The 20,512-nt window shown below is 32.0% G+C and overlaps 2 protein-coding genes across 4 annotated transcripts in view; both read right to left on the bottom strand.

The window, feature by feature from the left end:
• LOC110023729 (oxidation resistance protein 1) overlaps window positions 1-15,098 on the bottom strand; it is a 17,137-nt gene extending 2,039 nt beyond the window's left edge. Inside the window, exons 1-7 of one of the 3 annotated variants that reach the window (XM_020723283.1) lie at window positions 14,793-15,098; window positions 10,363-10,820; window positions 10,205-10,277; window positions 9,978-10,058; window positions 9,804-9,867; window positions 2,228-2,315; window positions 2,024-2,108 (exon numbers count right to left, since the gene is read on the bottom strand). In XM_020723283.1, coding sequence (XP_020578942.1) covers window positions 2,024-2,108; window positions 2,228-2,315; window positions 9,804-9,867; window positions 9,978-10,058; window positions 10,205-10,277; window positions 10,363-10,820; window positions 14,793-14,912 — 969 coding nt within the window. In that variant the 5' untranslated portion in view covers window positions 14,913-15,098. The remainder of the gene's footprint in view (window positions 1-2,023; window positions 2,109-2,227; window positions 2,316-9,803; window positions 9,868-9,977; window positions 10,059-10,204; window positions 10,278-10,362; window positions 10,821-14,792) is intronic. The other 2 variants (XM_020723284.1, XM_020723285.1) reach the window with 2 other exon arrangements.
• Window positions 15,099-16,786: 1,688 nt separating this feature from the next.
• The window catches only part of LOC110023730 (DNA-directed RNA polymerase II subunit RPB2), a 16,516-nt gene continuing 12,790 nt past the window's right edge, over window positions 16,787-20,512 (bottom strand). Inside the window, exons 19-25 of the mRNA XM_020723286.1 lie at window positions 20,031-20,146; window positions 19,884-19,953; window positions 19,750-19,803; window positions 19,525-19,668; window positions 18,464-18,763; window positions 17,277-17,699; window positions 16,787-17,182 (exon numbers count right to left, since the gene is read on the bottom strand). Coding sequence (XP_020578945.1) covers window positions 17,063-17,182; window positions 17,277-17,699; window positions 18,464-18,763; window positions 19,525-19,668; window positions 19,750-19,803; window positions 19,884-19,953; window positions 20,031-20,146 — 1,227 coding nt within the window. The 3' untranslated portion in view covers window positions 16,787-17,062. The remainder of the gene's footprint in view (window positions 17,183-17,276; window positions 17,700-18,463; window positions 18,764-19,524; window positions 19,669-19,749; window positions 19,804-19,883; window positions 19,954-20,030; window positions 20,147-20,512) is intronic.

The raw sequence follows: 20,512 nt of genomic DNA, 5'->3' as shown, positions 1-20,512 counted from the left end.
CGGAAGAGCTCATTGAAGAGTAAGAATTTATGAGAGAAAAAAAAAGGGGCAATTACATTCAGATCACCGATACTTGCTATTTACAAATGAATCACCTCTTTCATCCATTTTTTTTAAATTCTCGCTCAGATATCAAACTTCATGGTAAAACCCCAACCTATATTTTTCATTTTTATCAAATTATCAATGCTTTGATCATGGCACGTGTAAATACATAGGTTCGGTAGTTTAAAAATATCAACTGGCGGTTAATTTGTAAATATCGAGGTTTCAGGTGATCTATATGTAATTATCCCAAAAAAACATATTATATCATTACGGCCATTTTCATGAATTTATACAGAGTACATAACATTAACTTCGAAAAATACTTTTGCAAAGGAAGGAAAATGAATTAACAAAAAGATATGAACATGGCAGGAAGAGGGGAATACGAAAATCTGCACTGTGTATCTCGGGTTTCATGAAAAAAGAAAAAAAAAACTATATTGAACATGAGTAGGTGAGATATGTTACGATGAAGTTATCCAGGGTACAGAAAGAGAGGGGTAATTGTGCGTGTAATTTGGAATTAAAAAAAAGATGAAAAAAGGTCAATTTTCAGATTCATGAATTAATTTCATTCGGTTTTCAATAAATGCTTTTCAATATAATGATGACAATCATTTTTTTTTAAGGAGAAACGAAGGTGCAAACTACTTAAAACTTATTTTTCACCTTATAAGTAAAGCTTCTTAACTTATTATTAACTTCAGTAGGTTTTCAATTTTTATCTAGGAAGAATTTCCAGACAAAGAGAAAACCATGCCAAGACACGTTGAGTTATGTTGTGGAATCCTTTCCTCTCAAGTATATTGGTATTCCTATGGGTTCCAAATCTATTCAAATAACAAGTACTTGCTAGCTGGAAGGGAAGCATAAAAATCCTTTCTAGAAGTGAAATGTAGAATCTTATCAACCCTGGAATCATTATTCTTCCACTGTATTATTTACCCCGTCTCAAACCCTTCATTGATTATCAAGATAGTTGATTCTATAAGTAAAAATGCTTCTGTTGATGAAAGGATGGTCCGTTCATTGCTTCCAAAATTTCTTCAAACGTTCTTTTAGATATATCATAGTTATACCTCACTAATAAAAAATTTAATAGCAGTCCACATATAATTTATCTTATTCATGTCAACAACCTTTTCCTTTCAACTCTCTATCTATTAACAGTTATACACACTCTCATTTTCCGCATTACTAAAATAGCATATAGCTTTATGACCATCCCTAACAATTTTGGATATTTTCCTTTTTCAAATTTAGTTGCTTGGAATCTAGCAATATTTATTATTTCTCTAGTAAGTGTGCTTACTAATTCTTTAGATGCATAAAGTTACTCAATTTCAAACAGCAGATCAAATGTTGGTTCTCACACTTATCCACAATCCATGCAAAATAACCAAAAAAAAAAATAATAATAAATAAGAAAAACAACAAGCCTTTATCCCACTAAGTGGGGTTAGCTACATGAATCCTTTTTTTCTCCATTGTGTGCTATTAAGTGTCATATTATTCATTTAATTCTAATAAATTAAGATCATTTTTTATACAATATGCCCGAGTCTTTCTAAGTCTACCTCTACCCTTCTGAACATAAGTCGAGTCTAAAACATCCACTCTTCTAACCGGATCATCAAAGGTGGACATTTAATGTGACCAAATCATCTAAGACAAATTTCTCTAATTTTGTCCGCCAAAGGAGTAACACCAACCCTATCACAAATATGTTCATTTCACATTTTGTCTCTATTTGCAAGCCACTCATCCACCCAAGCATTCTGATCTCGGAAACACTTGACTTTGTTTTCTACTTCTCTTTTAAAGGCCAACATTCTGCGCCATAGAGCATTTCGGATCTCATCACCATATCATAAAATTTTCCTTTCAATCTAAGCGGTACTTGGCATACTCGACAATAAAAAGTGACATGGAATTGTATGTATTAACAACATAATGTCAACACCTTCAATATTACCTCCACATTCTTCAATTCAAAGTTTTCAGAGTGAGCCAAGCACAAGTTCCCAAAGGTTTCAGAAGGTCCACTTGATCCCCGCAATCTTCCAAAGAGAGCAAAATCATTAACAAAAATAGATTTTAAATTCAGCATAAAATTATTTGTTTCACTATATGTTCTACAAAAAGTATTTGAACAAAGGAAAAAACACTTGATACTCACAAATCATCTTCCAAGCATATTGCGAAGCTACCGCCACCTCCAAATGCTAAGAATTCATTCAAGCACAAATAGTAGAACCTATTTGCACCTACGTAAAAGAGCACTATAAAACACAAACTCTAAATAAACTCTGAATATAAAAAAATTCATGGACGAAATAGAACCCAATTGAAGAGACAAAATAAAGGCTTCATTCAATTGAATCAGTTACAAGAGATCAAATAGATAGTTTTAAACAGCATTAACAGATTTCAATCATGGCATTAGTTTATTAAGGCAATTGAAATCCATGCAAGAATGAGGATGTATAATTAAACGCAACTTAGTATGATCTTAAACATGAACATAATATTAGTATTCATCGAGCTTATCAATTCCTTGACTATGGAACTTTTATAACTTCACTTCATCTATGAATAGAGTATTGACATAACAAAAATAACCTCTTCGTGTGTTCATAATACTTATCATAGGCAAGAGCAACTTTACTAGTAGTTAAATAAGAAAAAGGAGTGCATGTCCACTTTTAAAATTTGCATGTTCACAAATTCGGAAGGTCCTCAATTAGAGAAGATGTATGAATCACGCCACCTCTTTATTTTATATATTTTAACTTTTCATCCTTTACTTTGAAAATAATAAAATGAAAATCTCCAAATACTCCAAATAGCATTACAAAATAGTAGTTTTCCATAGCCTTCCCAATCTTTTTGTAGAAATTAACCTCAGCCAAATCAAGATTGAAATAATACTAACAAAATAAACTATCCTAAAGCTCGAAAATAAAATGCAATATCTGACAACCAATACAACCCTTTCAACAATAGTCACTGACATAATCTCAAAACCAAAGTAATAAATAATTATGGTACCTTGCTTTGACAAATTAACAAATTAAATCCACTAAATAATCAATCAATATAACAAAGAAAAAAAAAAATTTTAAGTTCTTTAATTTTATGTCATTTCATAATCATCCATTAAAGGCTAACCATCAATTAATTTTGTTTTCGTGAATCGTTGTTATCATTTCATACTCATCCATTAAATTTTAGCGATCCAATACAACCCTTCTCAAGAATAATTGGCAAGGTTTACCATGCAAAGATATTATCAAACTTTAATAACTGATTAGTAAAAAGTTTAGGATTAATTTGACCATCATAGGTAGGAACTTAAAATTTAACTTTTTGTACTATGTCATCATCAACAATAAAATTTAAACACTCGTCAGATCCCAAACTCCGGATACGAAAAGTGGAGGGTTGCATAAGATATTAGACAATATAAAATTTTTATGGCACAAATCATTTAAATAATTGTGTCAATATTATGGCGTCCCCTAAAGCCGGCACACTATATGCTTTGAATACAGAGAAAATTGTGCAAGGGTCGATGTATCGGCACCCATGTGTAATGTAAATAAATAAGGATTCTCAAATTATGGACGGATGTGGGCAAACAGTTAGCACATGAAACTAATATTAAGATAAAACCTTGGAATATAAGTACTTATATAGATAAATTAATGATATTAATAGATATTTTCGTTCATAAAAAGATAAATATTTTATAGATTCAAGAAACTAAATGGATTGGAGAAAATGCTAAGGAGATTAATAGCTTAGATTTTAAACATTGGTATTCAGGTATGAGTCATATTTAGAATGGTGTAGGTGTAATTATATATTAGAGTTTGTAAGATAATATTATAAACTTAAAGATTGTTGTCGATATTAAGATAATTTAATAATTTAATAGAACAGAAATTGGAGGAGATTTAAATGACATGTTGATAGAATTGTATAAGATTTAAAAAATATTCATAGAGACTACGATTTTAGAGTGACTAAGGAAAAGACAGTCATATTGAATTTTGTTTCAGTTTATTATTATATTGCTAATACCATATTTAAAGGAGATTTAAATGACATGTTGATAGAATTGTATAATATTTAAGAAATATTCATAAAGACTACGATTTTAGCGTGACTAATGAAAAAGACAGTCATATTGAATTTTGTTTTAGTTTATTATTATATTGCTAATACCATATTTATGAAATAAGATGAGCATATCATTATAATAATGAAATTAATAAAACATAAATTGATTATTTTCTTATGATAAAAAACATATCAAGATTATAAAGATTATAAGGTCATTCAAAGTGAGAATTTAAGTACTTAATATCGATTATTGGTTTTCAATTTTAAAATAGATGGTTGGAAGATGAAAAATATAATAAAATATTATCATAGAATTAGATGGAGGCATTTAAAAATACAAATAAAATTATTTTTATGAGTAAACTTCAAGATCTTAAGATTTTGGATGTTAAAGAAGAAGCTAATGTCACGTGGAATAAAATAAAGATTATTATTAAGCAAGTTGCAAAAGATATACTTAGAGAATTAAAAGGAAACTCTTAAAAGTAAAAATAGTTAGTCCAAGAAATGATAAAATATAAAAAGTTTTCTCATAAAAAACTATTTAAAATGTAAGAACTTAAAGAAATTGGAAAAATATATGGTGGTCGGTAGAGTCTAAGAAAATAATTTGTCATGCTAAAAATTTTGTTTTTAGTGATCTTTATAATAGAAGAAATACTAAAAAAAAGTGAAAGATAATATATATATATATATATATGATAGTCAAGAAAGTGAAAAGTAAAATGTAATAAGGATAAAAAAATATGTTTCTTAGATGACGATATTCAACATATGTGGGTAGGATATTTTGATAAACTTTTTAATGAAAATTTTGAAAATAAGATCAACTTTAGTGATCTTAATATCGTTAATAATAACACAAAATTTTATTTTTATCATCGCATTGGTAAATAGAAGTTGATGAAGCTTTAAAAAAAATGAAGGTGAAAAATCAGTAGTACTTGATGAAATCTCAATAGAAGTGTGAAATGATTAGGGGTTTTAGGAATTTCTTAGGCTACTAAACATATTAATATTATTTTAAAAACTAAAAAAATATCTGATGTAGAAATAGTATTTTTGATATTATTTTTAAGAATAAAGATGATGCACAAGAGTGTGCAAATTATAGAGGATTTAATTTCATGTGGCATACATTAAAATTATGTGAAAGAGTAATTAAACATAGTTCAAGACATGATACAAGTATTTCTCAAAATCAGTTTGAATCTAAGTCGAGCAAGTCTACTATGGAAGTTATACATTTATTAAGAGATCTGATAGACAAGTACCAAGACAGTAAGAGAGTAAGGAGGATCTACATAATGATTTTTGTTGATTTAGAAAAAAAATTATGATAAGGTTCTAAGAGAACTTTGGGGAGTTTTAAAAAAGAAAAGTATTGATATGACTTATACTCAAGTCATTAAAGATATGTATACTAAAGTTGATACTCGTGTTCAAATAGAAGAATGATTGATCAAGTATTTTCCTACTTCAATTGAATTACATCAGAGATTGGTTTGAGTTACAAGAATAATGTACATTAATGTTTGCTTTTTGATGATGATATCTTTCTTGTGGATGCGATCAGGGAACGAGTTAAAAGGAAAAACTTGAATTTTAGAAGTCAATTTCAGAGTCTAAAAACTCTTGTTGATTAGATCTAAAACTTAATACATGGAATGTAATTTGAGTAGTATATCTAGAGGCGATATTGTAACAATGGGAGATCAAGTCATTAAAAGAAGTAAACTTTTTAGATATCTAGGGATTATTGTTCATAGTGATGGTGATATAGATGGGGATGTTATTAGTAAAATTTAAGTTGGATGGTTGAAGTGCAGAAATGCATCGAACCAATTGTGTGATAGAAAAGTATCGCTTAGACTTAAAGTAACATTTTATCAGATGGTGGTGAGACATGAAATGTTTTATGGTGCAGAATGTTGGTCTCTGAAAGAGAAGCATAAAACTAAGTTAACTCTTGTTGAAATGAGAATGCTTAGGTGGATGAGTGGTTTTAAACTTAGATATATGATGCAAAACAAATATATTCGTAAAAGTGTTGATGTAGCTCCAGTGGAAAACAAGATTAGAGATATTCGTCTTAGATGGTTTGGTCACATTAAACATCAACTATCTGATGATCTCGTTAGCAGAGAAGATGTTTTAGATTTGATTTATGTTAAGAAATGTAGAGGTGGACCTAAAAAAGTCTTGGGCATGTTGTCTAAAAAAAGATCTTAATACATTAAAATTAAATGAAAATATGACACTCAATAGGACACAATGGAGAAAAAGAATTCATGTGGCCGACCCCACTCAGCGGGATAAGGGTTTTTTTGTAGTTGTTGTTGTTGCAGACTAAAAGATCTAGAATTACTTTCAGGAAAGGAAACAAGATAATGTTTAACAATTTCGTAAGTTTCACAATAAAAGACTTTAATTTTGTATGTATTAAAAACGAAAAAAACATACACTAAAGATTTTTAAGAGAATGACGTCCTAATTTATAATGATGGGTCCAAACGTCGGAAGTATGAGAGGTAAAAGGAGTATGAAAGTTGATATCGATCTTTCAGAAAATATAACCCATCCTTTTTCTCTAGTTTACGCAATCATCTTCCTCGTAGTGAGATTCTGTAAATCAAAATAATCAATAAAAAATATGATTTTACACTTGTTATCTTTGGTAAATTTGTGAATAGATAAAAGATTAACTGCAAAGGGATATGCAATACCTTACTGAGGGTTAAATTGTAAGAAATTAAGATGTATCCTTATCGTGCAACAGTTTTTGAAGATTCATCTACAACTTTCATTTTTTATTGCTATGATAAAGTTTATAATTTTGAAATATACTGGTTAGATTTGTCGTGCGGACGGTGGCCCCTTAATCAAAAATTCATGAAAGGGAACTATTAGAGACACTAAGAGCATAAAAATTAGAAATCACACCTTTTTTAGCAATAGAACAAGATTCGGATGATTTTTTACTCTTCCTCGTTAGGGGCGTATTCCTTGTTACTTTTTGGTTTGTTTTATTTTTATGATTGCATGTGAAATGTGTTTATTTAGCCAATATTTCACATTTTCATGTTGAGATGACATGATGGTTGATTTTACCTTGATTTATTGTCGAACAAATATTATACATTCAATTTGTCAAAGTAGTTATGATATTTAACTTTGCATTACTCCTGTTGTACGCAGATCCTTTTATTCTTAATAATTTAGGTTATATATATGCATACCAATGACATAATGCTGATAATATTCCTGAATATTTTTGGCAAGCAATTCATGAAGTGCATATATAACCCTATATATATATATATATATATATATTTGTGTGTATCTGTATTAAATCCTATAAGAAATTGGCTAGTCGGACCGACGGGTCCATAGAGGAATCATTTGATTTCTTTGGATTTAGTGCCTACCTGTCCCGATTTTAGTGTGTCATAGTAATATATATATAAAGAGATCAATAATGCTCAAAGAGCTATCTATAGAATATATATATAAGAAATAGTTGAGTGGGTATTTTAGCATATGGATCCAATGATCATTTGTTTATGTATATTTCTCTTTCCGTTATTATTTGTTGAGCACCATTAGATAAATCTCAATTAGAAAATTCATATTTTACATTTGAAATTGTTATGATATAAGAAATAATTTATTCTAGTCCCCTTCTTCACTCAAATTATGCCCTGCACCTTGTTGTTTATATCTTACTCAATAAGATTTCACCTATTGAGTTTGTTTCTAACAAACTCACACCTTGAAATTTATGAATTTTAGGTTGTGCATGATGCATCAGGTAGAAAATGTTTTGCATACTCATGCTTCAAGTGAAATATTTGAGACGATTAAGATTAAAAACTATTTATTTGATTCAATATTGTAATCATAGCTTATTTTTTTATTTAAATAGATAGATTATTATGAAACTTTTGGATTTATACACTCTGATAATTTATTTGGTGATCAAATGTTATTAAAATCACATGTTTATTGATTGGAACTATTTCTTAATCTTCGATTCACACACTCCAACTAGGTTTTGTGAATCTCTTCAAAGGCCTAGCGGATGGAGTGTGACAAATACTTCATTCACAGAAGAGAGGGTCTCTATGCTTGAGACATGAATTTGAATTTGGTCAAACGCTGAAAACTTGTAGATCCTGTCACGCTCAATGAATTTCATAAGAATCGTCGCATCCTCAAAATAGCACAACTTGAGAAATTGATAGTAATCTAACTCTAACCAATAAATCTTCATGGAGTTAAATTATTCAATGAAGAAATGTTATCTTATTTAATTTCATAGATGAGTACAGCATCTTTCACTTCTGAATAGGTTTGTTTAACTACATCTCAAACATCTTCTGAGGTGGAGAGAAACATAAAAAATCAACTGATCTCTAGTAGCGTGATTTTTCACAACCATGTCATGATCACGGAATCAATTTCTTCCCAGAGTAAAAATTTTGGGTCCTTTGGATTTGAAGGTAGATTGATAAAGTGTTGGATATTTTCATTTTCCTTTAGAATGACTTCAAAATTTTGAGATCATTTAAAATATTTTTTCTCATTCAAGCGATAAAATGATTGAAATATCGAGAGTTCTCCTTCGGTCTGATTTTCACAATTAATCATGGTTGATTCATTTGAAGGGAATTCTAATAACCTAGACATTGTGAAAAGAAAGATGATTCAAAATGAGAGATAAAGTTGCAATTGGAAGCCCTAACCATAGATGATAAGAATATAGATTGGAAAGAAAATGCTAAAATTAGAAAATAAAAACAAAAGTTGAAATGCACACCCTAACCTTCTTCTGATGCCACATAGAAAATAAGTAATGAGAAACTCTCAAGAATTTTCACTCTTCTTTGTAGAGGAGGGAATGTATATATACAATTTCCAGAGGCATTATAAAATAGAAATAAATTAAAAAAGAAAGAAAAAATAATTAAGGTCAGTGAACCGGTAGAAAAGCATGCGGGTTGCAATTTGAGGGTCATAGAGAGACAGATTTAACGGTATAGACCCTTGATCTATGTGCTTTGATCTAATGGTACAGACCATTGATCTGTGTTCCTGAGTTATTTGCTATCATTGGAGTGGACATTCAAGACTTAACTACTATCAAAAAGTAAAAAAATTAGTTCCGAGATGTAGCTGTTGGTGTTAGTCTAATTAGTAATGACGGTTAATTTAAGTATAAGGGCATCAAGGCTTGACAAAAGTAGTAGCGTGGATGCAGCTAAAATACATGCAAATATAGTTCAAACCGGATTGGAAAGGTGAGTAGTTGCAGTACTACGGATTAACAGGTTAGCAAAACATTAACAACAGTGAATCACATTGAGGCCACTAAAAGAAAGTGATTAAACTTCGAAATCTTCTCACCTTGGAAAATTGTGAAAGAAAAATTGTGAAAGAACTCTCAACTTTCTCTAAAGTACTCTTTTAAATTAAGATGCAATTATAATTTCTCTTTCAAACACGGTACATATTAACCACGACAAATTTTCATTTGGCAAAACAATCTCTTCACTATTCACATGTACTATAACCTGATATACATAACTTTTTAAAGAAAATGATGAACTTCTTATTTGAATGCTTACCAGTTGCTCTGAAGAGCCTTGGTTCACCATATATTGTCGTGAACACAAATGTTTGATTTGTACCCTATCAACACAATATTTTTGGTCAATGATTCACCAACTAATTAGGTACAACAATCAAAAGAAACGGGGATAAAATATCTATCGGTGTGGAAAAAGCTGAAAAGCATATACTTGGTATTTTCGTTTGATTGTAGGCTTTAGAGGACTATCCAACAAACCACCAAATACAGCTCCTTGCATGTCTCCAACAACCTAGCATACAAGTTATCTCAATAAATAAGACTTGCTTAATATATATATATATATAATTAAAGCATAAAGAATAAAATTTCAAGTAGATAAAAAAATCATCAAAACACACAAAAAGTTTTGATTTCTATTTTCTGACTAAGACGTACTAGTAAACATGGACCTGTAACGCTAGCACTCCTACGAATTAACGTTCGCAGCGATATCCCATGCTTCATGGAACTGCCCGTCATTACAGCAGAAAAGCAGCAAATCAGAAACAAAAGATATTTTAACTATATGCAAATAACGTAAGACCGATATATACCTATACAACAATACCCATTGACACCCTTTCACAATGTTAGGGAGGCTTGAATGAAGGAAATCAAACAAATCAGCAGTTACAAATGTTGATTTCTCCGTAAGATGGGGAATCAACACTGAAGAGGCTTTTAAGGAAGACAACTCTTCAGTTGTCTCTGTAGTCTTAGCACTCCTTTCAGAAACCTCAATGACATTTGCTTTAGAAACAGAAGATGTACAATTACTACTGGTTTCAGGTTCTTCAACCTTTGAATTTTCCAAAAGAACATCTTTGGAGGCAAAACTTTTATATTTCCAACTTCTAGAATGTGATCGAGAAGGAGACAATAGATGATCCTGAATGCCAGATGATATTTTTTGCCCAACAGCAGAGCATGTAGTCGGAAGCAGGGATAAAATTGAAGAAGTAGATCTCTTAGGGGAAGAAATTTCATCCTTAATGATGGGAAATGCCTGCATCTAAAAAATATGCAAAAGTAAAAAAAATAACAAGTTGCACAATCAAAGGAAAGCTATATCATGGTTAGGAATCTGCAACGCGACATGTCTTCATATGGTCAATAGGTAATTCACAACAATAGAAACGGTAAAAAATTGCCACCAAGATTGGATAATCTCAGTCTGAAAATTCTGGTCTCACGAAATCATCAGAGACAGCATATAGATGAAAAATAAAACAGACAATTTGAAGAATCCAACAATTATTTAACCTCAAAAGATAAAATTAAGCTGCATGCCCACAAGAATTTCGTCAAGTAATTCTTAGTAGATTATTACTAGGTTATATTCAAGAAGTGAAAATGTTCAGTTCAAGTTAGATAAAACTTGAATTACATTACACGATGCTCCTACCTTCAATTTAAATTAAGTTGTTGCAGCGAATAAGGCATATCAATTCCAAACAAGAACAGCTGTAGATAAAACTTAATTTTAAACTAACTATAACATTATATTGGAACAGTAGAACCAACTATAAATGTATCGAATTGAAAACCTAAAATGTGCTTACATCACACCCATATTTGCTTTTCACCTCAAGCAACTTGGTTTTAAAAATTAGGGATCAAGGTGGAAATAACATGAATTGTGTCCCAATTGACTTGAATTATAACAACTTATACAACCTCAAAAGACATTTGTTATCCATATGCAAGCTGAAGTGGCACTTTCCCTTCTGGGAGATGAAAATCAAGAAAAAAATTGTGAGTTTGCATCAATGCGTGCGTCTCTTTCCTCTATATATAAGAAATCATTTCAACGAATCCCATCGAATCCCATTGACGAAGGTTAAGTGTTAATCTAAGATCAACAGTTAATTGTAAGCTTCACCCAAGAAAATCATAAAACGAATGTATATTTGAATTTTATAGTGCAAAGGTGCTCCCTATAGGTAATGCGCTTCCAGCTAACCCCATTGTTATAGTCAAGAGTTTGTTAAGATGCCACCTATGAGTGATAGGTTACAACTTAAACATATGGTAAAAGAAAAATATGTACAAGTGTCAGTGATTATGGTGCAAAGCGGGAAGGGCTTTTACTCTCCTTTACCCTCTCATCTTCTACATCACTAAAAACTTTGACTAAGTCATCCAAGACTTGAGAAATGATCTTAAGTCCCCCTTGACCATTATTGAATCTTAAATCATGATGTGATGGAAGTTTGCATCCTCCTCAGGTACAACATAAAAAAATACTTCAAGCTCGCTCTCTGTAGTGTCATTTGTCCATCTCATCCCCCTTCTTTCCCACCCTGACATTATCTTCCAAGAGAGCATCACTGCAATCATCAATATCCTTATATGATAAGAAAATTGGTATACTCGTCAAGTTTGGGGCTTTAACATGGGGACATTAATGCTAAAAATGGTTGAGGTGGTCTAGTTCGTGGTGTATAAGAAATGGAATGGATAGATTAATTGAACAAATTAGCATTTAAATTTAAATCAAAATTTATTTCGTCTAAGATAACTAAGTAGAATTGTCAAAAACAAAAAAGAGCTTTTATGAAGATCAACATTTACCCTTGAGGGAAAAATTAATGATAAAAAAGTTCCAAGAAAATTAATGGAGAATTAAAAATATGGATAAAACATGATAATGCACCATATAATATATATTTTATATTATTAAAACCAATAAATATAATAAGAAAAAGGTAATAATTTATTATCAAATTCATTATTTTTTATATTCCAATATTTTCTGAATTAAATATGCGCGCGCGCTCTAACACACATGCATACATATATAATTAATTTCAATAAATAATTGTAAGAAAATAGTGTAATATCTAGTATATAAATTATGCTATGCGTGATATGTATTAATGTAAGTATGTGTGTGTGTGAGCGATGTTAGAATTTTGTAGGAAAAAAGAAAGAATCACATTTAACTACTTTTGAAATTGACTTTGACACACAAGAGGCTTTTATCTTTCTTTTTTTTTTAAACCTCCTGCTTCCCCTTAACCGCAACTAAAGAAGTCCTATGTGAAAATTGACCTTATTCATGGCATAAGTGAAAATTGAACTTACTCATGGCATCACTTGCACTGGACTACAATAAATGACTAGACTAGAGAACTCAATTGTAATGCATCTTCCCATATTTTAAAGAAATAGAAAAGAACAACTAAAACTTAAAAAAATATAAATATTACCAGCGTCTCATTTCTTTTTTGCAAATAGTTCAAAGTTTAGACATCCACTTTAGAAATCAAATTAATATTACTCAACCAAGTGGTTGTTAATTACTGCAATCCCTTGTTATAGAGACCTTCTTTTATTGTTTCATATGCCTCACCAAGTAAAAGCCCATAGGTGAATTTCACTATTAAAAAAATTAGATTGAGGTAGCTACATGAATTATTGGGCACTGAAAAGGAAATCCTTAGTTTGAGAAGAAAAAAATTGGAATATTAAAATTTTATGTGGAAAATTAGGAATAGAAGTTAGTGAAGAACAAACTAAAGAGATTCAAGCACAAACCATTAAGATACAAGATGCACCATTAAGGCAACTAGACATAATTAATATGTATATATTATGAAGGAAAAAAGGTGAAGCAAATATAACATGGCTAAAAGTTGTAAAAAAGACAAATGAAAAATAGAAACACCATGTAACATTTAACAAGAAATGGAAATGGAAGATTCATAAAGCTCTCCCTAAATAGTTAGGGTAGGGATAAGAATAATAATGATTTTCAACACGAAGTTTTGACATTTCATGATAAAGTTGAATATTAGACATTGCTTTGCGATACTTAATGACGAACAAGCACATTCATGCCACAAACACCCAACTTAGGCAAAGGCACTACCCACTTGCCGAATATTTTCTCAAGCAAATCATTTGAAAATGGCAAGCACCTCTCTTCAGGAAAGGGAGATTCACGCAAGTGCTTTTTTAATATTAGAAAATTGGTAGAAATCACCTCAATTTTCTATTTTTCATAATTTTATCAAGGTGCAGTTTATGAAAATAAAGTTAACATTTAAAGGACATTACTCAATTAGTGACAACAAAAAAATTTCTTTTAGTTTACCATATACTATTAATTTCAAAAATTTAGAAATGCAGTAGCACTGTCCTTTAACCGCAATAACAAAAAGCATGTTAGCTTACATAGTTTCTTGGTACCGCACTCCTGAATAAGCATCATCTTCAAGCAAAGGGGTATTCAAGAAATTCAACAAAAGGCTATGTAAAAAAAATCTAGTATTTTGTAGCCCTAAGATTAGCCAACAAATCAAAATCAAACATAACTTTTAGACGAACGGCATGATAGAAAAACCCAACCCCATCCACCCAAAAAGGGGCATTGGCTGCCAGTTACTACAATGACATTTTGTCGAGGATTATAATTTATAAGTCTCTGCAATGAAATCTAAGGTCTTTGAATTAGCTAGGCATTAGAGCTTCGTGTGACATCATAAGTACAGCAATGAGTTTCAGGACACCAATTTTTTGGGACGATGCATTTGTTCTAGCAAACTGTTTCTTTTCATTTCAAGGATTTGACTCTGCATGAGAGCAGCTTTCAAGAGTACAAAGTTGATACAAACAAAACCATTGTGCTTTAGCTTTCAAGATACTTAATTATGTAGCTTTAACAAGTGTTAAATCCTCCCAACGGTATGATTATTTCTTGGTCCATTCCCTATTTCAGCATTATTTAATTTTGAGAAAAGCGCCAAAATAGTACCCTAACTCATTGCCTGGCTATCTCCAACATAAAAACATCATTGCCATCCCTGACAACTTCCTTAACAAGTTCTCCGAACTAAATAAAATATTACCCCAATTTGGGTCATGGAAAAGATAGAACCATGATCCATATACAAGCGATCAATCCAGAAACAGAAACACAATAAACTAACAAACCATAAAAAACAAAGCCGAATGAAAAGGATGGGTTGAGCATGTGTGCCTGAGGCATTAATGGGCGACAAACCGGGGAAGAATCGTCGTCGTTGTGAGAAACTGTGGGAGTTTCATAGAAGAAGCGGGAGATCCGGTTCGCGATCCTGTCTTTTGCAGAGTTCATCATGATCCCAACGAATGGGTGAATGACTGGGTGAGATCCAGAACGGAAGAATCCCTATCGCCGTAAACCCAGGCGTGCCGAAAGCGGAGACGAAGCAGGAGGAAGAGATCGCAGGGATCTCCGGTGCAGGGAGGCTCTAGCCGGAGGGGAGTCTCTCCTCCGACGGTGGGAGTTATAGTGCCGTGTGGGTCTGCATCATGTGAAAAACTGACAAAACTAAACCGAACCGAACAAAATTTGGTTGATTCGGTTCACTTTCAAACATTTTTTTATTTTTTTTTATTTTAAATTTTTTTAATATTTATTTTTTTATCATCAATTTGATTTAAATTGTTATCAGCCGGAACGTGCGGCAACTGCGTGGATCGCACCACATCGTGTGTCTGGTGACACGGTGAGATCCATGTCATCATCCATACGTCGAGTTCACTACACAATATCTTCCTCATCCCTTCAGAATGTTTTATGTTCTTGAAACTAGAACTTTTTTTTCGCTATAAAAATGTCATCTTTGAGTTACAAAAATAAAACTTGCATATGATTCTATCAATGAAAAGCAAAAGAGCTCGATTATGTTGTGTTATAATTTGTATAAATTATATTTAAATATCACCTGAATATTGTATAGTCAAGCTAAAATGTTGGCTTGAATCATGCTCAAATCATAGTCAAAGATTGCTTGAGTCATATTCATTTCTCAATCAAATTTGCTCGACTTATGGCTAAATTATGCTTAGACTAAAATCATGTTCAAATCATGCTCAAAGCCGATGAATTTTGATCAAATTCTTATTTGAATTTTGTTTTAACTCACTTCAATAAAGTTTCAGTGAACTCAAGTACCATAACTTCATTTTGAATGAATTTTAAGAGAGAAAAATTAATTTACCCTTTTATTGTAATTTGTCTAATAGCTTTTTATGTAATATTCAAATTTTAATATTTTTTGCCTTAAAATAGTAAAAATTGGAGCTCATGGTTTTCACTTTTTAAAAAATATGCCAAAAAGTTTATTTTGAATCAAAATACCTCCATAATTCAAAGAGACAATGAAGCATTAGAAAAACAAATCTTCAAGCAAGAAATTGCTCGATATTTTTCTTATTCTCTTTGTTTTTTTTAGTCTATTTGAAATAATTGTAGCTGTTTGAAGAAACAACTGTGAAGTTTGTAACAAAAGAAACTATAATGACTAGTATATTTTTTTATATATATTCAAAAAGTCATATTATAACTTTTTGACAGTGACCGTATTTAGCTACGTCAAGTTATAAAACACAATTTTTTCACTAAATTTGCAAGAGTTGAACAATATTTTAAAATTTTCATATTTTATATATATATATATATATATATATATATGCATACTCAAATCAGTTGGTCGTGCATCTGCTTGACAGTTGTAAGTCCCCTCTGGTTTAGAGTTCGATTCCCCCCAATGGAGGGTGAAGTACTCGAATTGTTAGGCGCATCAGGGATGGCCGAGGCTCGTATAATAACCTCAGGTCATTCCTTTTAGAATATATATATTTGTGTGTGCGTGCGCGTTACTTTGAAAAATAAAATACTCATTTTCGTTTATAAATAAAATGATATAAAGATAAATATTAAAATTTAGATATTAAATATGTAAATTCACAAAGATTATGTGGCATGCATGTAAATATTCCTTAACTTATTTTAAAAAATATATAACACAATTATGTTTTAAAATGATAAGAAACAAACTACAGCCATTAATAAAAATAAAAAAATAAAAAAAGACTAAACATTTAAATCACTAGACCATAACTCTTAACCACATATTTAGAACATGATTGTCCAATCCAACTTCATGCATAGGTAAGATAGTATGTAAAAACAAAAAAGAAGTCCAGGCATTAGATATGTAAATAAATAAGAACTGGTAGGTATGTATGTAAATTTTCCTAAACATACACAGCCAGCAATTTAGAAGCCTAAAATCCACTATTTACATTACTTATTGTCATACAATCAAAACCCAGGACTCAAGAACAAAAGCCATTGCCAAACCATTAGATGATAGAATAAAGACAACTGCAACTGATTACAAGAGCAGAAGAAGGCCATAATCATAAGTTATGCATTAGAAATCTTCATTTCAAACAGTGCAAAACATCAGGTGGAATCTCTCACTCAGAATCTTTTCTTCGTTTTCTGGGAACTTTTTCTTCCTTGGTGAGCATTCTGGGGGCAATGGCCATAGACATGAGCTCTTGGAAGAGCAGCTTGCAGGCGTATGGTATGTGCACCTATTACAGGTTCGAAACAAGAACAGATGAGACAATAATAAGACTGGAAATGATTAAAGATAACGGACAAAAATAAGAATGGGAGAAAGCCTACTTGAACAATGTCAGTCTTGTTCTTGCAACCTCTACACTCGAAAGAATTCTTCTTCAGATTGGCGATGGCTATGAGCCCGCATCTCTCGCAGACATGAACTCTATATGCATCGCTTTGATCGAACAACCTCTCCTTAAGGAAGTGAGCGGCGCCGTGAGCAATCATGCAGTCTCGTTCCATTTCTCCGAAACGCAAACCACCATCGCGAGAACGGCCTTCAGCAGGCTGCCTCGTAAGGATCTGTACGGGGCCACGCCCTCTCGAGTGGATCTTGTCATCCACCATGTGTTTAAGGCGCTGATAATAGGTGGGGCCGAGGAATATCATGGCGCTCAATTTTCGACCAGTGTGCCCGTTGTACATCGTTTCAAATCCACGCATCTGATATCCACATTTATGCAGAGCTTTGCTGATATTATCGACCTGAAACCATAACTTTCATATTTAGGTACACAGCACAGTGGTTCTGATATTATCGACCTGAAACCATAATCAAGTATAAGAAGCAAGACTCTCAAATTGAGGATCAGAAGTAAGCTCATCATCTTGGTACAATGCAACATCACTGAGATAATAATAAAAAGTTATCAAAGCAAACTGAATAAATCCTCAAATAGGCCTGAACCAAGATCTACACAGAGAGACAGAAATCCATTTATCTTCATAAAACGCAAGTCTCAACTCACAGTTAACAGCCTCATCTCTGAATAGGAATGCTTTTCAAAAAAAAAAATAATAATAAGTACAAAGACCAAGATTGAGCAATCATGTATTGACTCATTATAGTATTAGCATTTGAAATTTTGGCCATTTACATGCATAGCACGCAATTCTTATGTATTTAAATATCACACAAAAACCTTCATATTTACATACACGTCACTCAAATACTTAATATCACATCAAAAATAATGTTATTCCCACCTTTTAAAAGTGAAATACACATTTTCAAGCATAGGTTTAAAGCACCAAAGTGCTATGTATATAAATAAAAAAGTTTATGTGTGAGATATGCAAATACATAAGAGTTGTGTGCTACATATCTAAATTTCCCTTGAAATTTTCTTCACATGTGACAAAATTCGCAAATTATCAAGAAAACAGAATGGCATCTCATAAATGCTTTTAAATCTCATAAACATAAATGCAGTCAGATCCCATAGATGCGGCATTTTAGATTTACATACCGTGACATCTGTGAACGGAGTGGCATCGCCTTCTTTCCCCATATGGGCAGCAACCTTTCCCATGATACACTCGATAAGTTGACCGATAGTCATCCGAGAGGGAATGGCATGTGGATTCACAATAATATCAGGCGTAATGCCTTCAACAGTCCATGGCATATCTTCCTGAGTATAAGTCATACCAACAGTTCCCTTTTGACCATGCCTGCTACTAAATTTATCTCCAATCTGAGGAATACGGACGGATCTCATTCTAACTTTCACAAACCTCAGACCATCAGCATTTGTAGTTAATAAAACCTACAAAAGGAGAGAGGATACAAATGGCGTCTTTACATCAGCCCAAAACTGTTGAGGAATAAATCAACAAAACAATCACCTTTTCTAAACATATCGAACAAACAGATACAGCATAAAATTATGCCATTCATAAAAATATAAAGGGGCATTTACATACATAGCACATATTCTTATTTAATTACATATCTCACACCTCAACTTTCCTATTTATGGAAAAAAATTGCGTGCAATAGACGTACGCAGCACTACGTACGATATTGGGGTTATGCCGAGGGTACAAGGGGGTTACATCAGCGGTATAACCCCTTGTAACCTCCCTGTAATCTTTTGTAACCTACCTGTAACATAAAATAAGTTTTGCGCTTCTGTTATCATATATTAAGAATTTATTAGTAGGTTACAGGTAAGTTACAGAATGATACAAGAATGATACAGGGAGACAGGGAGGTTACAAGGGGTTATACCGCAGATATAACCCCCTTGTACCCAGCGCTGCGTACGTCTATCGCACGCAAATTTTTTCCCCCATTTACACACATAAACCACTCAAATCTTCAATATCAAAAGAAAAATAGCATTATTACTATCTTTTAAAAAGTAAAATACACCATTTCAAGCATAGGGATAATGCGCCAAAGTGCTATATATGTAAATATGAAACTTTATTATGTGTGAGATATGTAAATACATAAGAGTTATGTGCTAGGTATGTAAATTTTCCAAAAACAAACTGCAGCAGAATAAGAATAAACTTTATGTACCTGATCCACCATCCCGCTTTCACTATGGCGTAAGCTAGTACTATGATCACGTTGTGTATACCTTGAAGCTGCTCCCTGAGCTTCATCTTGAGCGATTGGAGAAGTTTTCCCAATAATGACATCTTCGCCAGAGACTCTCGTCCCCTGAAAGATGTGAAAAGAAAAAAAAAACCTAAAAATATTGCAGCTAAATTAAGATTTTGACAATAAACCAGAATTACTCACGGGAGGGGCGAGACCATCATCATCTAATTTATCATAGGACCCATGTCTCATACCCTTCAAAAAATCAAGGAATCAAATCCATATGGATTATGATACAGAATATTTGTTATTCCCAGACATGTTGCAATACACACCATAGTATTTTCTCTGTTTGGACGCCCAAACTCTTCTTTCACAAGGGTGCCCATCTTCTTTTCCTCGTCTCTGAAAATCAAGTTGTGTTAATAAATCAAATTTCGAGTAAGAGGCCAATGAATGGAAAGACTTGGGAAAAACCATACCTGTAAGAACGAAAGAATAACGATCTAAAGAACCCTCGATCTATCGAAGATTGATTCATTATAACAGAGTCCTCTTGGTTATACCCTGAGTAGCAAGTGATTGCAACAATGGCATTCTGCAGGCAATTACAAATATCAAGATTTTCAGAAACAAACTCATGCAGAAGTGCCAATATAGTCCTGACTATTTATATTTAACCATTTTAGTCCTACAGTTAATAAAAGTGATAAATTAATCTCCGGACTATTTAATGAGGGCTAAAATAATCTTCATTGTGGACTATTTTACTAGCTTCACATTTTTTATGAACATTGGGACAATATAAATGTGTTAATTTAGCCGCCATACTCTTTAATATAAGTTGTAATAGTCCTCAGCGAGAACTATTTTAGTTTCATTAAAATAATTTGGGGACTACTTTAGCATTTTTATAAACTTGGAGACTACCATTTAAATAGTCAATGGACTATTGACACTCTTT

This window comes from Phalaenopsis equestris, unplaced genomic scaffold (genome assembly GCF_001263595.1).
Source record: "Phalaenopsis equestris unplaced genomic scaffold, ASM126359v1 Scaffold000229, whole genome shotgun sequence".
Taxonomy (NCBI): Eukaryota; Viridiplantae; Streptophyta; class Magnoliopsida; order Asparagales; family Orchidaceae; genus Phalaenopsis; species Phalaenopsis equestris.
The sequence above is the reverse complement of the archived record's forward strand: the minus strand, read 5'-3'. Positions and strand labels throughout refer to the sequence as shown.